Source organism: Accipiter gentilis, chromosome 9 (genome assembly GCF_929443795.1).
Source record: "Accipiter gentilis chromosome 9, bAccGen1.1, whole genome shotgun sequence".
NCBI lineage: Eukaryota > Metazoa > Chordata > Aves > Accipitriformes > Accipitridae > Astur > Astur gentilis.
The window spans coordinates 2,908,827-2,927,869 of record NC_064888.1 but is presented as its reverse complement, the minus strand read 5'-3'; the positions used below and the strand labels follow the sequence as shown (position 1 = coordinate 2,927,869).

The 19,043-nt window shown below is 39.7% G+C and overlaps 2 protein-coding genes across 6 annotated transcripts in view; one reads left to right on the top strand and one right to left on the bottom strand.

Annotated features, from left to right (window-relative positions):
• Nucleotides 1-6,864, bottom strand: part of LRRTM3 (leucine rich repeat transmembrane neuronal 3) — an 87,202-nt gene extending 80,338 nt beyond the window's left edge. Inside the window, exons 1-2 of one of the 2 annotated variants that reach the window (XM_049810863.1) lie at nucleotides 6,350-6,864; nucleotides 4,497-6,028 (exon numbers count right to left, since the gene is read on the bottom strand). In XM_049810863.1, the coding sequence (XP_049666820.1) occupies nucleotides 4,497-6,028; nucleotides 6,350-6,353 (1,536 nt within the window). In that variant the 5' untranslated portion in view covers nucleotides 6,354-6,864. Of the gene's footprint in view, nucleotides 1-4,496; nucleotides 6,078-6,349 lie in introns of those variants that run through there. The other variant, XM_049810862.1, reaches the window with a different exon arrangement.
• Nucleotides 1-19,043, top strand: part of CTNNA3 (catenin alpha 3) — a 502,927-nt gene that overhangs the window by 216,401 nt on the left and 267,483 nt on the right. The window lies entirely within an intron of this gene.

Here is a 19,043-nt window from a genome sequence, read left to right as displayed (position 1 = left end):
GTAAAAAGGCAAACACATCTGTGTGGGAATTGATATAAACAATAGATACCTGTGATTAAGCTAACTACCCGCTGGATGTCACTATTGTTCCACAGAAATTCATCGAACAGAATATTTATCTAGAGTTGAGTGGCTGACAGCAAAGACCATTAGCTTGCAGCAAACTGAAAATTTCTAATTGTGTTTGCAGGAATATTGTACATTTATGTTCATTTTGCAATTGAATTTTATATCAAGGTTCACTGTTTCATAATAATAATAAAAAGAGCATTGCCAAACCTTAATCTGTGCTGACTGTATAAGTGCAGATAGTGAGTAATGAAAACCTACCAGCCAGTAGAGAAGCTTGCATTCATTATGCTCAAGCCACTCATTCTCATTATTATTCTCTTACTCTGCAATTGCTGGAGGTAATCTCAACACAGTGAATGAACATTACCAGTCTCCTTGAATTTGCTTAGTACATTAGTTATTTTCTTTTTCCACAGATATGCCTTCTGTATGGTTTATTATTCTGAAATACCACTTGAATATTCCAGGAGCTAGGTCGTTTAGTTGAGAGGCCAAGTACTCCACTGGCTGGGAGGATGTTTTGGTGGGAGGAGACTGGATTATATTCCCAGTACTCAACTGGTGTGTGATCTTCTGGCAAATTACCTCACATCTGTCATGTTTATTTGCCATCTTCTGTCTGTCTTCTCAACATCCCTTGTAAACATTTAATGTAAGAAATTGTTAGAAGGTGTTAAACGAAACAGTCTTGTTTGGTGATTCCACCTAACATTTGTCTCAATGTGGTTTAAATAAATGTAGACTGCAAAACTAATGAAAATGGGCCTGGAAGGCTACTGCACTTTGTCTGTGGCTTGAAAAGCCACGGTTTTGGAGTGGTAGCCCCAGAACACCATATGCGACTTAGAAAAAGGAATAGTGATTGATTTTAAAAGCCAAAGAACACAACAAAACAAACCCAGACACCTTCAAAATGCATTGTTGCTCTCCTAAACTTGGAATCTGTAGGCAGCATCAGATCCATTAAGGGATAAGCCAGGTCATTAGAGGCACTCGGTCACATCTCCTTCCACAAGTTGGTGCCTAAAATGCTTGTATGAAGGCTTAGGGGTTTGTAAGAGCCATCATAGCTGTCGTGCATCCTCTGAGGATTCCTCAGCATCACCCCAGCAAGGTTTTAACAGTTATGTGAGAGACTGGCACCAAAATATCCCAAATCCAAGACAAAGTGGGATCAGAATTCTAGATACCTGCTGCCCAAACTGGAGAGATTCTATGGAATCTTTGAGGCTTTAACACTTCATTTGTATTCAGGAAAGGGGCAGCCTTTCACAGGGACTGGAAGTTGCTCAGCTAAGACCAGGTCGTTTCCTACAAGATTATTTGAATTTGTGACTCTGGTGGCCGAGCCAACCCAAACAAGTCACTTCTATAGTGTTTAATTTGACAGTGGTGAGACAAAGTTTAGCTTAGTTCATGTAGTCTTTGCACAGATGAAAGCATGGATTTTGTAATGTGTTTTAACATGCTGTGAAGCTGGTTTAAAATGTTTTCTAAGCCATAGCCATTAGATTTAACAACTCGGCTCTCAGGCCTCAGGCTGTGCAAGAAGGTTCAAAGAGTTACACTGGGCATCTTTTTTGTGTAATCAGACAGTGTTTTCATTATCAATGACTACAGCAGCAACTATACATTTATCTGTGTTTGGTATGTGTTTGGAAAATCATGAAAAGTGAATCTCTTGTTTTTCAGGCAATAAATGAATTGGTTGATCTAAGCATGTCTGTGCTTGAATATAGACATGCTGCATTTTCATTAGTATTTTTGTTATCCATCTATGATTAATGACATACTGGCCTTACTTTCTTTTTCATGCCCATAACTAAGTATTTTTCAAAGGGAGTTAGTGATAATTATACAGATACTGCTTTCTGTAGGAGGTCGTGGGTTGGTTCTTTCTGACTATTGTTATGGTTAGAAATAGGCATTAAAGAAACATAAAAGGAAGCATATAAAGCCAAACTCAGTTATATACAACTCATTCACAATCACAGTCCATTAAGAAGTTTTAGAAGATGTATTGAGTATTTTCAAATAGCAAAAATCTAAATTAATAGTACGAAATTATTTTCTGATTGCAGTCAGCACTCCCAAAACTAAATAGCAAAATTTTATTTTATTTTTTTATATATATATATATATATATATACATACACACATACACGTGTGTGTGTCTATATGTATATGAATGTATGTGTGCTTTGGACCAAATCTTTCTTGTTTTGGCTGTGCCTAATATTAGTCACCACTGCAGACGTTAAAGCCTGTAGAAGTACAGCAATGCTTCTTAACACGAAGTTTACAGCAAACTCTAATCCTTCAGTACAGAGATAACCAAGACCTGCTGGTAGAAAACCGAATCTCATAATAGCTAAGGTAATTCAATGTATATTGACTTTTTAATAGCAACTTTCAAGGTACAGCTCAGGTTAAAAATCAGAGTTTGCTCAGTGCTGCAAAAGCGTCTCAAGGACTTGTATTATTAATTGTGTGGGATCCTCTTTGTACTCAGTGAAATGGGATCTCAGTGTTGCAGGGTTCAGTATAGTCTCAAGCTTCTACTCTCAGATATTTCCTCACTACAGTCCTTGAAAATGAGAATGGTTTCATTATATGAAAAAAGGAAAACAAACCAAAAATGCTACAAGTGTATTAGTTCTTTTTAAGAGATGCTTTCTAGCTTTGTTTTCATCATATCTAGTATATTTCAAGGTGATTGGCTGTGATTGGGATTTTTCCAGTAAAAATTCAGGAGAACATTCTGCTAAGGTTTTGCTTTTTCTAATCTGCTGCAGTGAAACTGCTTTGTAGAAACATTCCCTCCCAAGTGATTGAAGACGTGCAGTTTACTAAGCCAAATCAAGTTACAAACCAGAGATAATTAAATTACTGACTTGCTTCTATATAGGTGCTGATGTATTATTTCAAGAATGAACACCCCCCACCCCCCCCCCCTCCACCCCTCACCCCTTCCTGATAATCAAAATAGGAGGTATGATTTATTTGGAAGTATGGGGGATGTTACATTCTTCTGCAGCCAACAAAAATACATGACTTTGGGAGAGGGAGAGCAGGGAGTAGGCAGGTTACAAATCTGTATTTTGTCCAGAACCGCTGATGAATGACTACACCTTAAAAATGAGCATCTGTGAATTCTTATAATGTCATTAAGGTTTTGCTAAGAGAGAAAAATAGTTTGTCACTGATTTCTTTAAGGATTTTTGGATGCAGTCTTCTCAGATCAGTGAGTAACCAATTTTCTCTGAAAGCTCTTTGCAGTTGTAGTATTTCTAAAATGTACACTGTTTGGCTTTGTAAGTAATGAACCTTTATTTAGATATTAGAGGGACAGTGTGCAAAACACATCACAAAACCCTAACAAGCCCAGCCCAGCAAATAAAAAGAAAAAGAAGAAAATGACAGATTTAATGGTTTCCTCGGCTACATTAATGTCTTTGACAGTCTTGAAAAGAGAATTTCTAATGAGCACTGAAACAAATGGGTGCAGGAAGTGGTCTTGCTTTTGCTGCTGCACATTTGAGTTCCTCTAATTACATCAATAAGGAATTTCTGCTCCTCATTTAATGAATGCCTTTTGACTACTTTCTGAAAGGCAATTGGATGTAAGGGATAAACACTGGCACCTTTTGTATGAAGTCACATAAACAGGTTTCAATTAATAGTTATCAGCCCTAGAAACACTGTATTATAATGCAGTACAGTAAATCCCATTGTACCTTTTTCCTTTTAAATTTTTATTAAGCCTAGATTTCCCTCTGCTTTGCTTTTGGTGTGATACCTCATGTCCTAAGACAGTGCTTTAACTCCCCACTGGCTTTTTATTATATCTTGTGTTGGGCAGAAATCAGGCATTCTTTCAGAGCTGTTCCTGCACCATGTCTCTCCTCTGACAACTCAGAATTCAGATGCTGCTACAGTACCTGGGTCCTTAGTTTGTTCTTGGTTCAAAAAGTGAGTTTCGGAGCAAGGGCTGGGGTTAGGTTGGGGGGCAAGAAGGGGTAGGGGGGGGAAGCCGAGTTTGATTTTTTTTTTCTTTTTTTTTTTTCATTGTTGTCATTTTTCTCCCTAAACAGAGGCACAGTAGCTGCAGGTGCAGTGGATTACTTATGAAAGAAGTTTTCTATTTAAAAACAAGAGAGACTTTAATGAAATCAGCAGAGGGTTTGTACAATAGGTATTGTATTAAACCAGAGCTCAGGCTTCACATTGATTGCGGTATTTAAATTTCAATGAGTTGATTATGTATGAGAGTAAAATGACCAGTATTATGAATGTACAAAAAAGAGACATGGAAGAGCTGTGCCAGAAAAGTGAGAAAAACGTTCCCTTTATAGTCCCTAGAGTTCAATAAAGCACCACTATTTCCCAGCTTTTAAAAGCTCTTTTATCACAATGGTTCATACCTCACATTCCCTGGAGCCTGATTTGTTATACGTGCAGGGTCCTGTTCCATTCAGCAGCATCTCACTGGTCTCAGTGTTGGTGGGTTTGTAATCTACATAAAATTCCTGTGTGCTTGGAGTCATTTGCTTCAGTGACTGTCTTTTCTTTTTCCTGTGCCTTCGCATGAGAGAGCGCTGCTGCAGCTGCTTCATACTGGCTGGGTAACGCTTCCATGACACATAGATTACCAGCAGGATCACAAGCACAGACAAGAAAAGGGCCACGCTGCCTGCTATGATTTTATGGAAGGAGATGTGTTCTGTGTCGTGCTCGGGTTCAGAGCTTGATTCAGTGGCTCCAATAGTTGGGGGCAGAGGGGGCTTGCTGTCGTGTTTAGGCCTGGTGAGTTTTGGTTTAAATGTTGGCTTTGGGAGAGCTCGTGCTAATTCAAACCTTTCCGTGGTACTTTTGCCACAGATGCTGTAGTTTTTCACTGCATCAATAACATTCACCCCTTGCAGCTCTTTGGGGCTGGCACAAATAATTGTATTTTCCCTCAGCCCTTTAAAACTTTTAAGCCAGTTTACCAGAGAGCAAATGTTTCTGCTGCATTCCCATATATTCCCAGCAAGGCTGATGTCATTGAGAGATATCCAAGAATCCAAAATTTCTTGACCAATAAATGTGAGCTTGTTTGAATCCAGGTTGAGGCGCTGTAAATTGGGCACACACTGAAAAACACTAGGTCCACTGAAAGCTTCTATTTCATTGCCAGATAAATCAAGTCTTTGTAATGAGCTCCAGGTCCAGGACATAGTTTGTCCTATCACACTGATTTTATTCCACTGTAAATAAAGGTTCTGAAGGCTGACTAGCCTTGGAAAAAGTGCCAGGTTGAGCTTAGAAAATTGATTGTGCTCCAGATGAAGCTCTTTCAGTCTGATCATGCCTGCAAAGACATTCCTTGCTAAACTTCGGATGCGATTATAACCCAGGTCCAACAGTTCAAGGTTCCTACAGTCTTGAAATATTCGAACGGGGATGGTTCTTAGGGAATTGGATCGCAAGTGTAAACTCAGCAGCTTCCTTAAGCCCCTGAACTGTTCAGATCCCAGAGACTGCAGCTGATTGTATGACAGATCCAAATTCCGGAGATTTGTCACAGGTCTGAAGGTATTATTAAGAAAATAGGAGATTCTGTTGGAACTCAAGATCAACTCTTTTAGTCTGCGTATTCCACTGAAAGCATTTTCGTCAATATTGCTGATGTGGTTATGGTCTAAATAGAGCCAGGTGAGTTGATTAAGACCTTTAAATTGATTGTATTTTAGTTTTTGGAGGCTGTTATATCGAAGGGACAAACCTAAACAACCAGCAGATATACTTGAGGGAATCTCCTGCAATTTCTGAGATTCACAATATACCATTTTGCCTTCACACCTACAGCCCTTAGGGCATCCTCGTTCAGCAGAAGAAAGCATTGTCAGTAATACAGTAGGGGCTATTACCAGAGCTACAGCTGATCCGCTCAGTAGCCTAATTACATTGAAACCTGGAAATAAAAACAACTTAGAAAAGTTATCCCCCCACACATCAGTCATTTCTTTCAATCATGCTAAAATCTTTTATTTCAACAATCATTTAAAAATCCCTAGCTCGACTCAACTTCTTTTCACATTGTTTTCTTTACTCAGATTTTTTTAAAGAATGCCTTTATATAAATACTGAAAAGCAGTTGGGTAAAAGGTGTAATCCCTAAGCAGTTTAACTGTAATAACAAATCACATCAAGGCAAGTCTATGGAGTAATTAAAGCACAGGCTATGCAGTGGCTATGAACTATACATTAAAAAAAAATAACATGAAAAACATACCCATCCTTTGTGTTGTTCAAAGGTCGTCCTTAGGTCTTTTGTTTTTTGCTTAGTGTGCCACAAGCATGGCAGCCCCTGTCAGCTGCACTGTAGTGAGTCAGGGCTCGCTGACACCCAGGAAGAAAAATTGGACCCCTTGGGAGATGGACCGATTTTGGAACATTATTCTTTGCCAGCCATGCAGAACACTCCAAGAATAAATCAATCCCAACACAGCATTCGCAGCAAAATGTCAAATTCTTCCTAGGTAATAGGATCTTCATGGATATTATGTTTTTGCATCTTTATAGTTAGGAACCTGGCTTTTAAAATTTCTCTTTATAGGAAAGCATGTTAGATTCCTCCAAGCACCATTTAGCTATCTGAATTCACACATCTGTATTCCATAGCACAGCAGCTCCCTTACTTAGTGCCCGATCCGGCTAGGAAGCTGCTTTGTAGCATAGAAGGTAGAATAAGCCCGTACAATGAACAAGCTCTGCTCACTTCTGCATACTGTCATTCTGAAAGCTCCGTCCGACTGTTGCTTTGGTTTCGGCGAATGCAGTCTTATGTAAAGCTGCCCCCAGTGGTGAAGAATATTATGGGCATGTGCAGAAATGTCTTCCTTTTATCTTGCAAATGAGTAAGCTCTGCTGGGAAAAGAGTGATTGTTCTGAGTGACTAATAGAAGCGGAATGGTCAGCTTCGATGTAAACTAGTGAGGTGTGCCGAAATATCCAAATCCTCTTAGTCTCTCTTGCTGTTTGTGAAAGCTGGTTTGCATCCTTGAACTTAACAGCTCAGCGTGTGCTGCTGAGACTTTTGTCTGAAGGGCTAACATGACATTTGTAGGACATAGATACAGATTTTCGGTCCCAAGGGTTTTTTTTTTTTCTTACGGCATTAGGCATGTGTTCACACGACCTTTTTTGCAATAACTCACTATTTTTTGGTGAATTATCAGCCCCCTCAGTGTGTCTCTTACCAAGAGTTTCAGTGGGGACACTATATTTTACAACATGAAAAATGTTTCGGAGCTGACATTTTGCCTTTTTGCTTTTTTCTTCTCTGTTAAAAGGCACAGTGCCAGGAGGTTAGAAGAGAGTATTGTGCTCATTTATTTCCCAACTTGCTGTCACTTCGTTCCACAACACTAACACTTCAAACACAGGCTTCTGTAACCCTTACAATATAGGGACTAAGCAGCTTGGTGTAGTACCTTAATCAGGTGAATTGTTTTTACTGTAGCTTATGACATGAGCAGGGTTTTATGTGAAGGTACAATATGCAGAGTTTTTTTAGATGTGTGACTCTGGGCAGTCCTTATGTATCACGTAAAGAGCTTTTTTCCCTTTCCTTACTCTTCCCTTCTTTCCTGCGTGCTGTAGAGAAAGGACACATCCTCTTATCTGGGCAGAGCAAAGGTAAGATGGCATTACAGCAAATGCACCACGCTGGCAGTCTTCCTTCACCAAGAAATATAAGAGATAAGAGATGATGGTGGGGAAGTGTAAAATCATGGCTCTTTGTCATACAAGAATAGGCTAGAGCCTGAAGAGAACCGTGCTGCTCGTTAAAAGAGGAGTACAGATTACAGCCCCTCAAATGCAACCAGACAGCTCTGAGAACTGCTTTTTCTTTCTGAGGCTGAATCCTTACCCCTTGGAATAATGTGCTTTGACTTTTCCCTTATTATTCACTGCTGTGAGCATAGAAGAACTTAAAATGAGGTGAAACCTGAAATTTCCTACACATTAAAATGCCAACATTGCCTGGTACTTAGTCTGTGAATGACTTCAGGCTTAGAGTAATCCCACTAGTATTAATGCACCTATCTGTAGTGCCTAAATTAGGAGCACAGTTGCCCCTGGCTAACAACTATGAACATCTTTCATGTCAGGAGTCAGAAGTACATACCTGCATCAAGGCACATCCTCCCCTTTGGGTCAGATTTGTGGAGAGGGAAAGGGTTAATTCCTCCATTAATCTCTGTCACTGTCACCATCTCCCGTCTCTACCATAGCTTGTTTCTGGCTCTTAAATCTGATCCGTAGGGTTGAGGAGCCAGTGACACACTGCAGACTGCCCTGGGAACTGCGATAGTCTGGGGACCTGTTCTGCTGGCAGGAGTGACACGTGCCAGTCCTGGCGTGCCTGTTGCGTGTTTTGCATCACTGCCTCGGGGTCTCTCTGTACTTGATGGAGCAGGGTTAGCAGCTTCAGAAGACAATTCAGACCTTCGGTAAGCCAATTTGCCTCTTGGAACTGCCGCTCTCCCTCTGTTGACAGTAGAGGATGCCGGCGACAAGTAAAGTCTTTACTGAAATCGCTCAGTTAGGTTCCTAAACTTAGATGGCACGAAATTAGATCTGAATCTTGACCTGGTGCAAACACAGTGTGTTAAGCTACAGCCTGAAGAGTTGGTGCTACTTAGTGTAACAGCTCAGCCTGAGCCTTCTGCCCAGACTTTGGCTATTCTCTCTCTTTTCCTCTTTCTTCTCTCCCTTCTCCATCTTCGTTGTGGAGTTAACAAGTAACTTCTCTGCCACCATGAGTCAGCAGAGCTTCAGCAGCTTTTCCAGGGTTTTCATAATTGCCAATGTACTGGACAAATAAGAGGGAACAGCCACTCTTTTACCGTGAGTTATTTTCATTTTTCTGAAAGGGGTGAGACATCAAGAGATGAACACAGAGACCATCAAATCTATGTTAATGGATTGCCAAATTCAATTTTCTTTACTGAGATCCTTTTTGAGTTACACAAGCAGGAAAAGTGCCAGTGTCTGATAAACAGTTTTTTAAAATTGCATTTCTGTATCTTCATACAGCTGAATGGGTTCTTTTCAAATTGTGGGAATAAAGCTGCTCCCAGTATGAAGCATTTCATACAAAATTTCAGACCAGTCTGGCCATAGTATAAACTATGAAAAATAGAGAATTAAGTTACAGCTGCGTCTTAGGTAAGAAGATACCTTTTCTAAGTGGTTTAATCTTTGCCTTGTATCAACTACACCTTATATATCTGTGCAGCCCCATTGCATTACCGTTTAACTCATGTAACCAGGAAAAAAGAACTCAAGGCAAAACTGGTTAACTTCTCTTATGGATAAGCTAGTTTTCATTAGAACTAATACTGCAGCTCCTGAATGCCTAAAATCCAGGAGTTTGCTGAAGGCTTGGTGTGAATTTAACTTGTACTCCATGTGAGTTCATGTGTACTCGTTCTGCAGAATAATTGCTGTAGTCCGAGGGTGTGTAAGTTCACCTCTCTGCACCATTGCGAGGCAGCCCTGCCTCCTGTCCCACTTGGGGATAGGAGGGAAAAACTGCAAGTAACAGAAGTCTCAATGGTTTCACGCTGACTATTAGCGCTCAGAAACAATGTTATTCCTTCTCTTCTGCCTGTGAAGACAGCATTTTGTGCGATTCTGCAAAGACAGATGCCCTTAAGAGAAATATTTTGTTTATTTGTGTACTCTCGCACACAGTCTGTGTTTTGGGATTTCAGCCTTGGACATAATTTTCTGTGGCAATTTTTAAGATGCCACAGAACCTGGAAAACTTACTAGTTTTGAGTTGTATGCCACCATGATCGCTTCAATTTGTTTTTCTGGGCTTTTTCTGAGGGGGAAAATGGCATACATCAGAAAATACATTGACAGATATGTTGCTAAATTTGTCTTAACATTCATACTGATGAAAAGCGATGTGTTGGGCAGAGCCTGTGATGAACACATTGTTTTCTTCATCAGCATGACAGACAAATTAAATTCAAATTTGTTTGGAAATGATGGACTATACCAAGTTAGCGATGGCCCCGATTTTTCTCCTGGTACTAAACTTTTCAATAGGTTTTCTGCCTGGAAATTGTTCTAGATGGATTTCACTGCTATCTGATTTTGCAGTAATTTGCTTTAACTTAATTTCATGTTTGATTTTGGTGATTTTTCTTATGTACTACAATACTAGTATATTTTCTTTTTCCATGCATTCTGGCTGTGGTCTCTGTACCCAGCTGCAACTTCCCTATGGAAAGCTTAACATGAACTGCAGCCAGAATAGTATAGGGTGAATCAAAAGATGATGTTCCCTGTGAAAGCCTCTTCCTGCACAGAGCTGGTCTGGAATTGAAAAATTTTGCAGGGGAAAGGGGAAACAGCAAATCTTGCATTTTTTCAGGGTTCTGAGAAGGCACTTGTAATGACCAGGTACGTCTGTTTGCTAAGTACATTTGAAAAGGGGGGGATGACAGAATTGTCAGGCTCCAGTAGAATGGGGATGAGGGGTGCAGGAAAGAGATGTAAACTTTGCAAAGCGTAAGGAACCAGCAGTTACCAGGTACTAGTGGGATTCCACTTAAATCAGCAGTCAAAAGCCTTCCCCTGTTCTGTCACTTGTTTCTCATCAGCCTTCCTCAGGACATTTCATGCTTACTCTTTAAAATGCAGTTCTTGTTTAATGACGTTGTTACAAAATAGAAATAATTTTTTTAAAAGTTTACATTTCTCTTATTCCCATAAGAAATCCGTTCAGAAAAGCAGTACGATCCTTTCTAGCCGCAGTGCATTATGTTCTTAATGCACAAACGTCAGAATTTAGACTTCTGGATACAGTGTTTTTCTGTTCACAGGTAGAGCTCCTGGGTCTAGGAGTGCCTTTATGTATGTAATCGCGTGTCCCTTTGGAGAACCATAGTTAACAAGTGCTGCACTGTGTTCTTTTGGGGTTTATGAAGTGACAATGTATGTCTTTCCCTTGACTTTATTTCACTATAAAGAAACCAGGAGTCAGCTGGGTTAGCAATAGTAGCTTGTTTTAAATGGTACTGTAGTGTGCTATCACTGTATCATTGAGAGTAGATAAGTCTAATAAAAAGTGTTTGCAATTTTTGAGCCAGTGATTAAATGAACCTGCTGTTCCATGAGGATCAGATTAAAGCTGGGGGAGTATAACTCCCAGTGTAAATATCAGAGTGTGGGAAGACAGAGGGAAACTCAGGATGCAGGATTTGCCAAAGGCAGACATAAGGAAAGGGAAGTGTGGGAAAGCCACGTTCAAGGAAGGCAGGCAAGGGAGATTGAGGCAACAGAAAGTGCTTTGAAGAAACAGGGAAAGAGGACTGAGAGCAGGGAGGCTATTATCCCAGCAGATTTTCAGTACTGACCTAAAGGACTGTTGGTGGTAAGTGGTAGATGGGGGAGGTAGATAAATGAGAATAGCCCCTTGCTCTCCTGCTAGGATCAATTAGCTTTGCAAGGCCTCCCCTGGCCTCTGTGAGGGTGAAAGGATCCCGTGTTACAAATTCTGTGATAAGCTGAAGGAACATCTGAAGCTGAATAGGAGCCGTGCCCCCTTTCCAGGAGTCAGTCGCCTCCGTAACATCCGATTGCTTGTAGAGGACATCAGGGACACATCTGTCAGTTTGCGTATACCCAGAGGATCTCCTCAGTGCCGTGGTTCGCAGGGCAACACAGGCTATCGCTTTCCTTATGCACAGTTACACACTGTTGAATAATAAAGCTTTTCCAGCTGTACAGTTTTGTTTAAATCTGTGCATTGTGGATAGGTCACAGGGGCCTCTAAACTGTCCCAGGGTAGATAATGCAGCATAAAAGCCTACAACCTTCGTTCATGGCATCTAGTGGCTAGATTTTCTGGATCCCATCATAACTCCTGCATCCTTAATGAGGCATTGGACACTCAACTGTTCCCCGATTGACTTTTTGTCCTATGATTTTGAAGCTGTTTGAAGGCAAGCAGCCTGTGCTTCAGTCTCATCCTCTGGAGACAGGACTATGTGAGATGCAAAGCTATCATTTTGCTTGCTCTCTGACGTTGATAGGTGCTGCTTCTGTTTCAGTGGATTTACTGTTGATTCATTCAGGCTTGTCCTCCAGCATCTTGGTGAAAGTGGGGAATATGAGTAGAAGCAGCAGAAGGCAAATGATCATCACTGAAGGAAAAGAAATTATTTACATCTTACACATAGTGCTAGCTTCGACCTTCAGAGCATGAATGATACACACCATAAATGCCCTGGAGGTGTGTAGGTGAAAAATGAAAGGCAGTCTCAGTGGCCTCTGCTTGTGATTCTGCCTGTAGTCTCTGTGAAGATTCCAGGGATATTAGGTTAGAATAAACCCAGGCTTGTTGCAAATGCTTCCCACTCTTTTATGGGCCAGGATGGCATTGCTGGAAGAGCGCCTATTGTCTTATTGTCCACGCAGCGCGTATGGGGTTTACATAGCCTAAAGTATTCAGAAACCCTTAGGGGTCACCATGAAGTATGTTTGCCTATGAGGTATGATTTGTTGCCCTAGGGGTACCTGACTTCTACCTTGCTAGAACAATTCTGCATATGCATCAGTGGCAGGCTATGATAGATGGCAAAGGCAACGAACTTACTTCCTGGGGAGCCAGATTAACACGCAGATCTTCTAGAAGAGTTTTGTTCATGGAGAACTCTGTAATTAATGGCTGGGACATCAGGCTGGTGGCATTGTGTAACTGAATTCAAGCAGAGTTGCAGCCTGGTCCCAACAGCGTGACATCCCTGGAGCAGCTCTGTGCCGCCATCTGAAGAATCAGAGGGGATGGGGAGCAGCTGGTTTCGGAACAGGTACCTGTGTGGCCCTTGAGGGTCTCTCTGATATCACAGGCTGCTCCAAGCTCTCACTAGCTGAAGAGTACATGACTTGCCAGTGATAGTCGTGGTTGAGGAGCAGCAAAAGGGAGGGATGTAGGTTTTTGGTGTCTCAGTAGGGCTGAGGAGAAAACTATGGGGCCGTTCAGGATATTGGAATATCTGGCTCTATGTGATAGTCTACCTAGAACTAGTGTGATAAGCAATTTAACTCTGGGTTGGTGGAGCATATGCATGCACATAAATGCTTTTTCTTCTTTGGAGAATGAGTTGGAAAACTGGAGGCATCCTCTGAGGAAGTTTTCCTTTAAATGGATATGTTTCAATAGAAGATTTATATAAATGTTTCCGGACAGAAAGACATTTTGTTGGGGGAAACAAAATAATCCTGCAGTGTCCAGTTCTGGCCAGAGGGAAAGAAGGGATCTCTAAGCATGTCCCATCTTATTGGTAAGAACAGCGATGGTGACATTTGTCTAAGGACTAATGAGGTGGTGGTAGTGTCAGTAATATGGCCGTTTTGACAGTGTTTTATTTTCTGCCAAACCCTAGACCTTTTCAGTCTTCAGTGCTGATGTGTAGCTAAAAATCTCAGGGCTAGCCTTTCCTCCTCAGCTCTTCCTTCTGCCTTCATGCCTTTGCCTATAGCTTTTCCTTCTGAACTCCCACCAAGTGTATACTTCTCTGAGGAGTGAATATTTGTCGGTTGCTCAGCATAGAGCATATATATGCAACGCATGTTCACATACGTTCTTAGGAATTTCAGACATGTTCGCTATTACGCATTTAACAAGTTGCTCCTTGGCTCTCCAGGTGAAACTGCCTTGGTATCCCACTATATGCTGAAGCTGTAGAGTTAGTTATTCTGTCAGGTCAACATGGGAATATCTGTTGGCTGCTGTGGCTCCTTGACTGCTAGAGGGATGCATCTGGCAAGATCTTTCAATATAGGAAAACCACGACATCCACATCCTATCGAAAGCCATTAAAAAAATCTTATAACTTGTTTTCCAAACTTCAGCTTTTACCCTAATTTTCTCTGGGTCTCAGTATCTCCACTTATGAGAGAGGGAGAGTGACATTTAATTTTTCTGTAAGTTGATCAGCACAGTAGATGACATGCTTCACTTTTTATCTGACACTAGTTATTTTCAAACATATGTCTTTTCCATCAGTTAAGCCATCCATTCCTTTTTGGACTTCCAACACAAGTTATTCTGTATCTGTTGTCATTTTTATTACTTGCTATGGGTATCATTTATTTTGATGCATTTTTTTTAAGCTAGAATGACCAAATAGCAAAATTCCGTGAGGACAACATAGTCATCAAATATAGGAAAACAGGCTTCTTTTTAAAATGCAGAATTATGTCAAATCTTTGGTTAATAAGCTTGTCAACTTCTGTTCACTGTAGGACCTTTTTTGATGTTACAGGGTTACCATTTTGAAAACTATTTAAAAACCTGTTGAATATTACCTTTAATTTTCCATATAAAAATTGTGATGGGTGGCTAACATTTTTCAGCTAGTTGAAATGAACGATACGTATACATAGCATTTCTTAGGCTCAGACTTAGATTTGCAGATAAGACAATTATTGTTGTACTTCGTAGCCTTATTCCTCTTAGTGTAAATAGGCGTACAGATGTAAGCAATTAAAGGGTGCAGAATAGCTTGATTTCATTTGACCTGTTGAAATATTCTAAAATAATTTCCAATTTCTCCTTTCACTTCCTTGTGCACAAAAAACTTTACAGAGAAAAAAAGCATTATAGCTTACCTCTATTAGGACTCATGCTTGGACTCAAGTGTGGTATTCTGAGATTGCGATTTCAAATCCAAAGACAGTCAGAGTGATGTGTTACTATACAGCATTAGTAACATTTTGAAGAGAAAACTAAACATGACAGTTGAGCAGATTTGCAACTGAAAGAGAAAAACATGAACCAAGTTAAGAAGCATATAATTATGTTCATTCACACTGTGACTAGCATAAAAATGATTTATTCCAAATGGTTACTGTTGCATGCTTAGTCACTTCCTTCCCTGGCTTCAGCCTAATTCTCTTTTCTGGCATTTTCCTGAAAAAAAAAATGTTTGTTCTGTTTTTCATCAAAAGTTTCAGATTTTTGTAGCTTTTAATAATTCAATCAAATCTTTTGCAATTAAGCAAGCTACAGCAGCTTTTAGATATTCCAGTTTTGGTAGCTGGTGTTCCTGAGAAAGAATCTTAATTGTACCGACAGTCTTGGGTAGTTAACCAGCCAGTAAGCTGCTTCTGCTTAGTCACAGAGGTCACTTGTCCGTGCCCAGTAACGATGGACTAGAACTTTCTGTTTTAAAAAAATATATATAAAAGGTGAATTGTTGCAGGTATGTTTTGACTATTCCATTCTGCATTTGCCATCCTTCTTATTCTTTTCCCATTGGTGTGTCTGGCAAACAGAGCTCTGAAGAAAACATACGTGACTTAAATTACTTATTAGCTCATCTTTTCAGGCCATGTCTATCCAAGAAAATTGTCTTAAATTAAATGTGATTAAATAAAAAAATGAACATACAAGCAAACCCCAGCATATTTAAGTGATTTACAAAAGTGCAACAGACTCCCATGTAATTAATTTCAAAACAAAAGTCTTGGTTACTGCAGATTTATTTTGGTTTCTGTGACAGTCTACTGTTTATTAAAACTAAGTGTCTTTTATCTGGTGGACAGGACAGCAAACAAATGACACAACCAACTCAAAGGGACTCAGATATTATACCCGTTGTTTGCCTGCTGCGTCATAGTGGAAAGCAATTAATATCTGCAAAATGTTAATTTCTGATAGACCAAAATGTTGAAGAGGGCTGCAGGCACAGGGAGGAAGAGAGGAAGCTGACACAAAGAGAAGAATTGGAGTTTTCAGCCTTTCTTCTCTTTCTTGCAACAATAGTGGGATAGACATGTTGTAGTTCTTGTGTTTTGTAAATCCTTCTATCCAGTATTCTGTATCTCGTAACTCGGTAAGAAGCTTAAAACCACCTTCTCCTTACAGCCTAGCTGCATACAGAAAAGGTTAGAAAGCAAGCAATGCTGCCAGTTGATAACCAAGTAGAGACTCTGGTCAGCCCACATAGTGGAGACACAGCAGAGCTGAACCTAAGTGAGTCAACAGCTTCGTTTCTGTGTCCCTAAATGGTAACAGGAATTGGGAGAAAATAGTAAAAACTTAAGAACGTGAACTCAGTTTCAAAACCAAATATTTTGCCTCCAGACACACAGGAAGCAGGTGCGTCTCCATCCACTTGTTCTTACAAGGTACCTCTTTTGTCATAGATACAGGACAGAAAAATCTTCTGTCTATGTAATAGGGAAATCATGTGGCTGGTTGATTTGATCTTATAGCATATGTTTGCGTCATCATTCATTTGTCATTTGGACAAACTGACTGGATTGAAATCCAGAGCATGAATAGATACGTACCAATATAATTAACACAACAAAAATACTTCTGTGGGGATTTCTACTGCTGTGTGTTGAGCAGTTTCCTATATTCTTTTGTAAGACTGTAAGCTCCTAGGAAAGGAATGTACTTCTATCAGTGTAAGACTAAAAAGGACCCTAATCTGAAGATAACTGTGTACAAATCTAATACACAGAACAATCATAAATAGAGTGATGTTAAAATGTCGTTTAGTTTGAAATTCATAGGAGAAGTAGAAAAGAAGTTTTTTCAGGAGAAGCTAAATATACGTTTGATTTATTTATTTTTTTACTTCATCAATGTGCATCATTTCAGCTGTATAGTTTGGTTTATACTATGATAATTGAACCCCACAATACAACCTCTATGGGATTTCTTCTGCGGTTATGTGCCTTGGTGCTCTTTGCATGCATAAAGAATTCACATAGGGTAGTAAAAGCTAAAAGACATAGAAGTCTTCTGTTTCAGTGTAAAAGCCAGAAAGTAACTAATGGGTGTTAGGAAAAGAAAAAAACCAAAGGTACTGTATGGCCATGTTACTGAATAAGAGCTGCTTCCTATGAAGATCTCTGCAGTTTCCTTTAAAATACATAGTACTTGCCACTCTTGAGACAGAAAGCTGGAAGAGATCCAGTGCTCTTATCTGACATAGCAATTTCAATGTTCTTCTCTGTGTGATTTAAAGTCAAGTAGAAATATGCCGTTAGAATAGAGATATCTGTAAATGGATAAAAGTCTTGGAGTTGTATCAGAACACCACCGTATGAGAGAATCTCCAAAAAGAAAACTATAAATGTCCTTGACTATAGTAGCTCCTTACATAAGCACTATGGGTTTTGGAATTCTGTGTCAGATACTTGCTGATCAAAAGGTGAACATTTTAAACAAGTTGATAATTCATATGCTCACATTAAGACCAGGGTTTAACATTCCACCCTTTCGTCCACACAGAAACATGAGACGAACACAGGAGTGAATACGCCAGGCTCTGTAACAGTTGAACTGCAAGTCTTGATTTTGCAAAGCTCCTTAATTTTGATAAAACAAAGTTTTATCCAAAGCCAGATTTAGACAAGGTTTCCGGTAACAGTTACTACTCTGGTTATTCCTGTCTGTGCACAAAATCCAAATCCCCTTGTGATGGTTATTGTACCCTCAGTGAGTACTGTGGAAGCCTACTTCTGTCATTACCCATTACTGACATGGTGGGAATTAGCATAGTACTGATAAACTTCCAACTTGGATCTTCAACTTAAAAAAGGTTATTGTAAATTAGATCAGGGACACTGAGAAAGAGAGAATTCCTACTCTTTGTAGCACAGTTTTTTACAGTCAAATGTCTTAACTGATGGCAGTATTAATTATCACATAATGAATGTGGTTAATTTGCAGAATTTCACAGTGGGAAAGGATTCTCCATTGTTATATTTTTCTCTCTCCCCCTCTTTCTGAATAATTAATCCCATATCAGATCATGAACTAATACGAGTTGCATCCAGAAGATATGGGGGGAAGTTGCTGATCCTTTTAAGTCTGGCAAAACTAGCCTCCTAAATGTTCAGCATAGAATTTAATAGATATGCCAGTGACCTTTCTTCTGTTGCTGGGTTGGGGTTTTTTTTCCACATCTACTGGAAATACTTGATGGATATTTTACGTCCTTTCCTTTTAAAGTGTTTATCTAGTACATTTGTATTCTTTGCTTACGTTGCCACTTAGCTGGTATTTTTTACTTTAGGCTGCTTGCTGCAAAAATGTGTGAAATCCTGTATGTCCCACTGTGCCTAGAATATATTTCAAAAGGAGTAAATGCTTTCAGTGTTTTACAAGTTTGCAGGCTCTGCCACCCTTTGCTAGTATTTGTCTTTTGCTTTCTGCACAATTTGCTTGGTACCATATGCTCCTTCCTTGTCAGAGGCTGGCTGGAGTGTCATGTGTGTCAGTAGTGGCTTATTTTACTTGCCACAGTTTAATGCAAACGCAGTCAGCAGCAGCGAAGGAATCTGCTCTGTTTCAGTTCCTGTTCTTTCCATTGTTGCCATTCAAGAAAGGTAGGAACCACATATGAAACCATTTATGAATTCATTAGGGAGTCTCTCATGTTCTCAAACAAAAAAGAATTTAAAAATTATGGAGAGTTTTGCTCATCATTATATGGAGTGATAGACTATTTAAACACTTCCCAGGAATGCTAGTGAATAGGCATCTCAGTGAGTCAGATAGGAATGTGTACGTCAGAACAAGAGAGTCCTTCAGCACGTATTTTTGGTATGTCTGTCAGAGGTCCTTAGGAACTTATTGATGAGTTCCATGATTTAACATAACAATTACTAGGAGTATGTTTTGCTGATTTCTGTTCCCTATGGAATTAATGACTGTCTCTATTTGTCTCTAATTTGTACTCTACATGATTAGAACAAGGGTCATTTTATGTAGAGTCACTGTTTGGATAGTTTTACTCCTGATATTTGAGATGATTAATCTATCATATTTTATACTAAGATTTCATTTATGCATTTCTAATTTAAGCATTAATAACTGTTACAGAACTTGTGACTATGTATTAGACATGCTTGTGTGTGATGTAGGTGGTGTCTTTAGA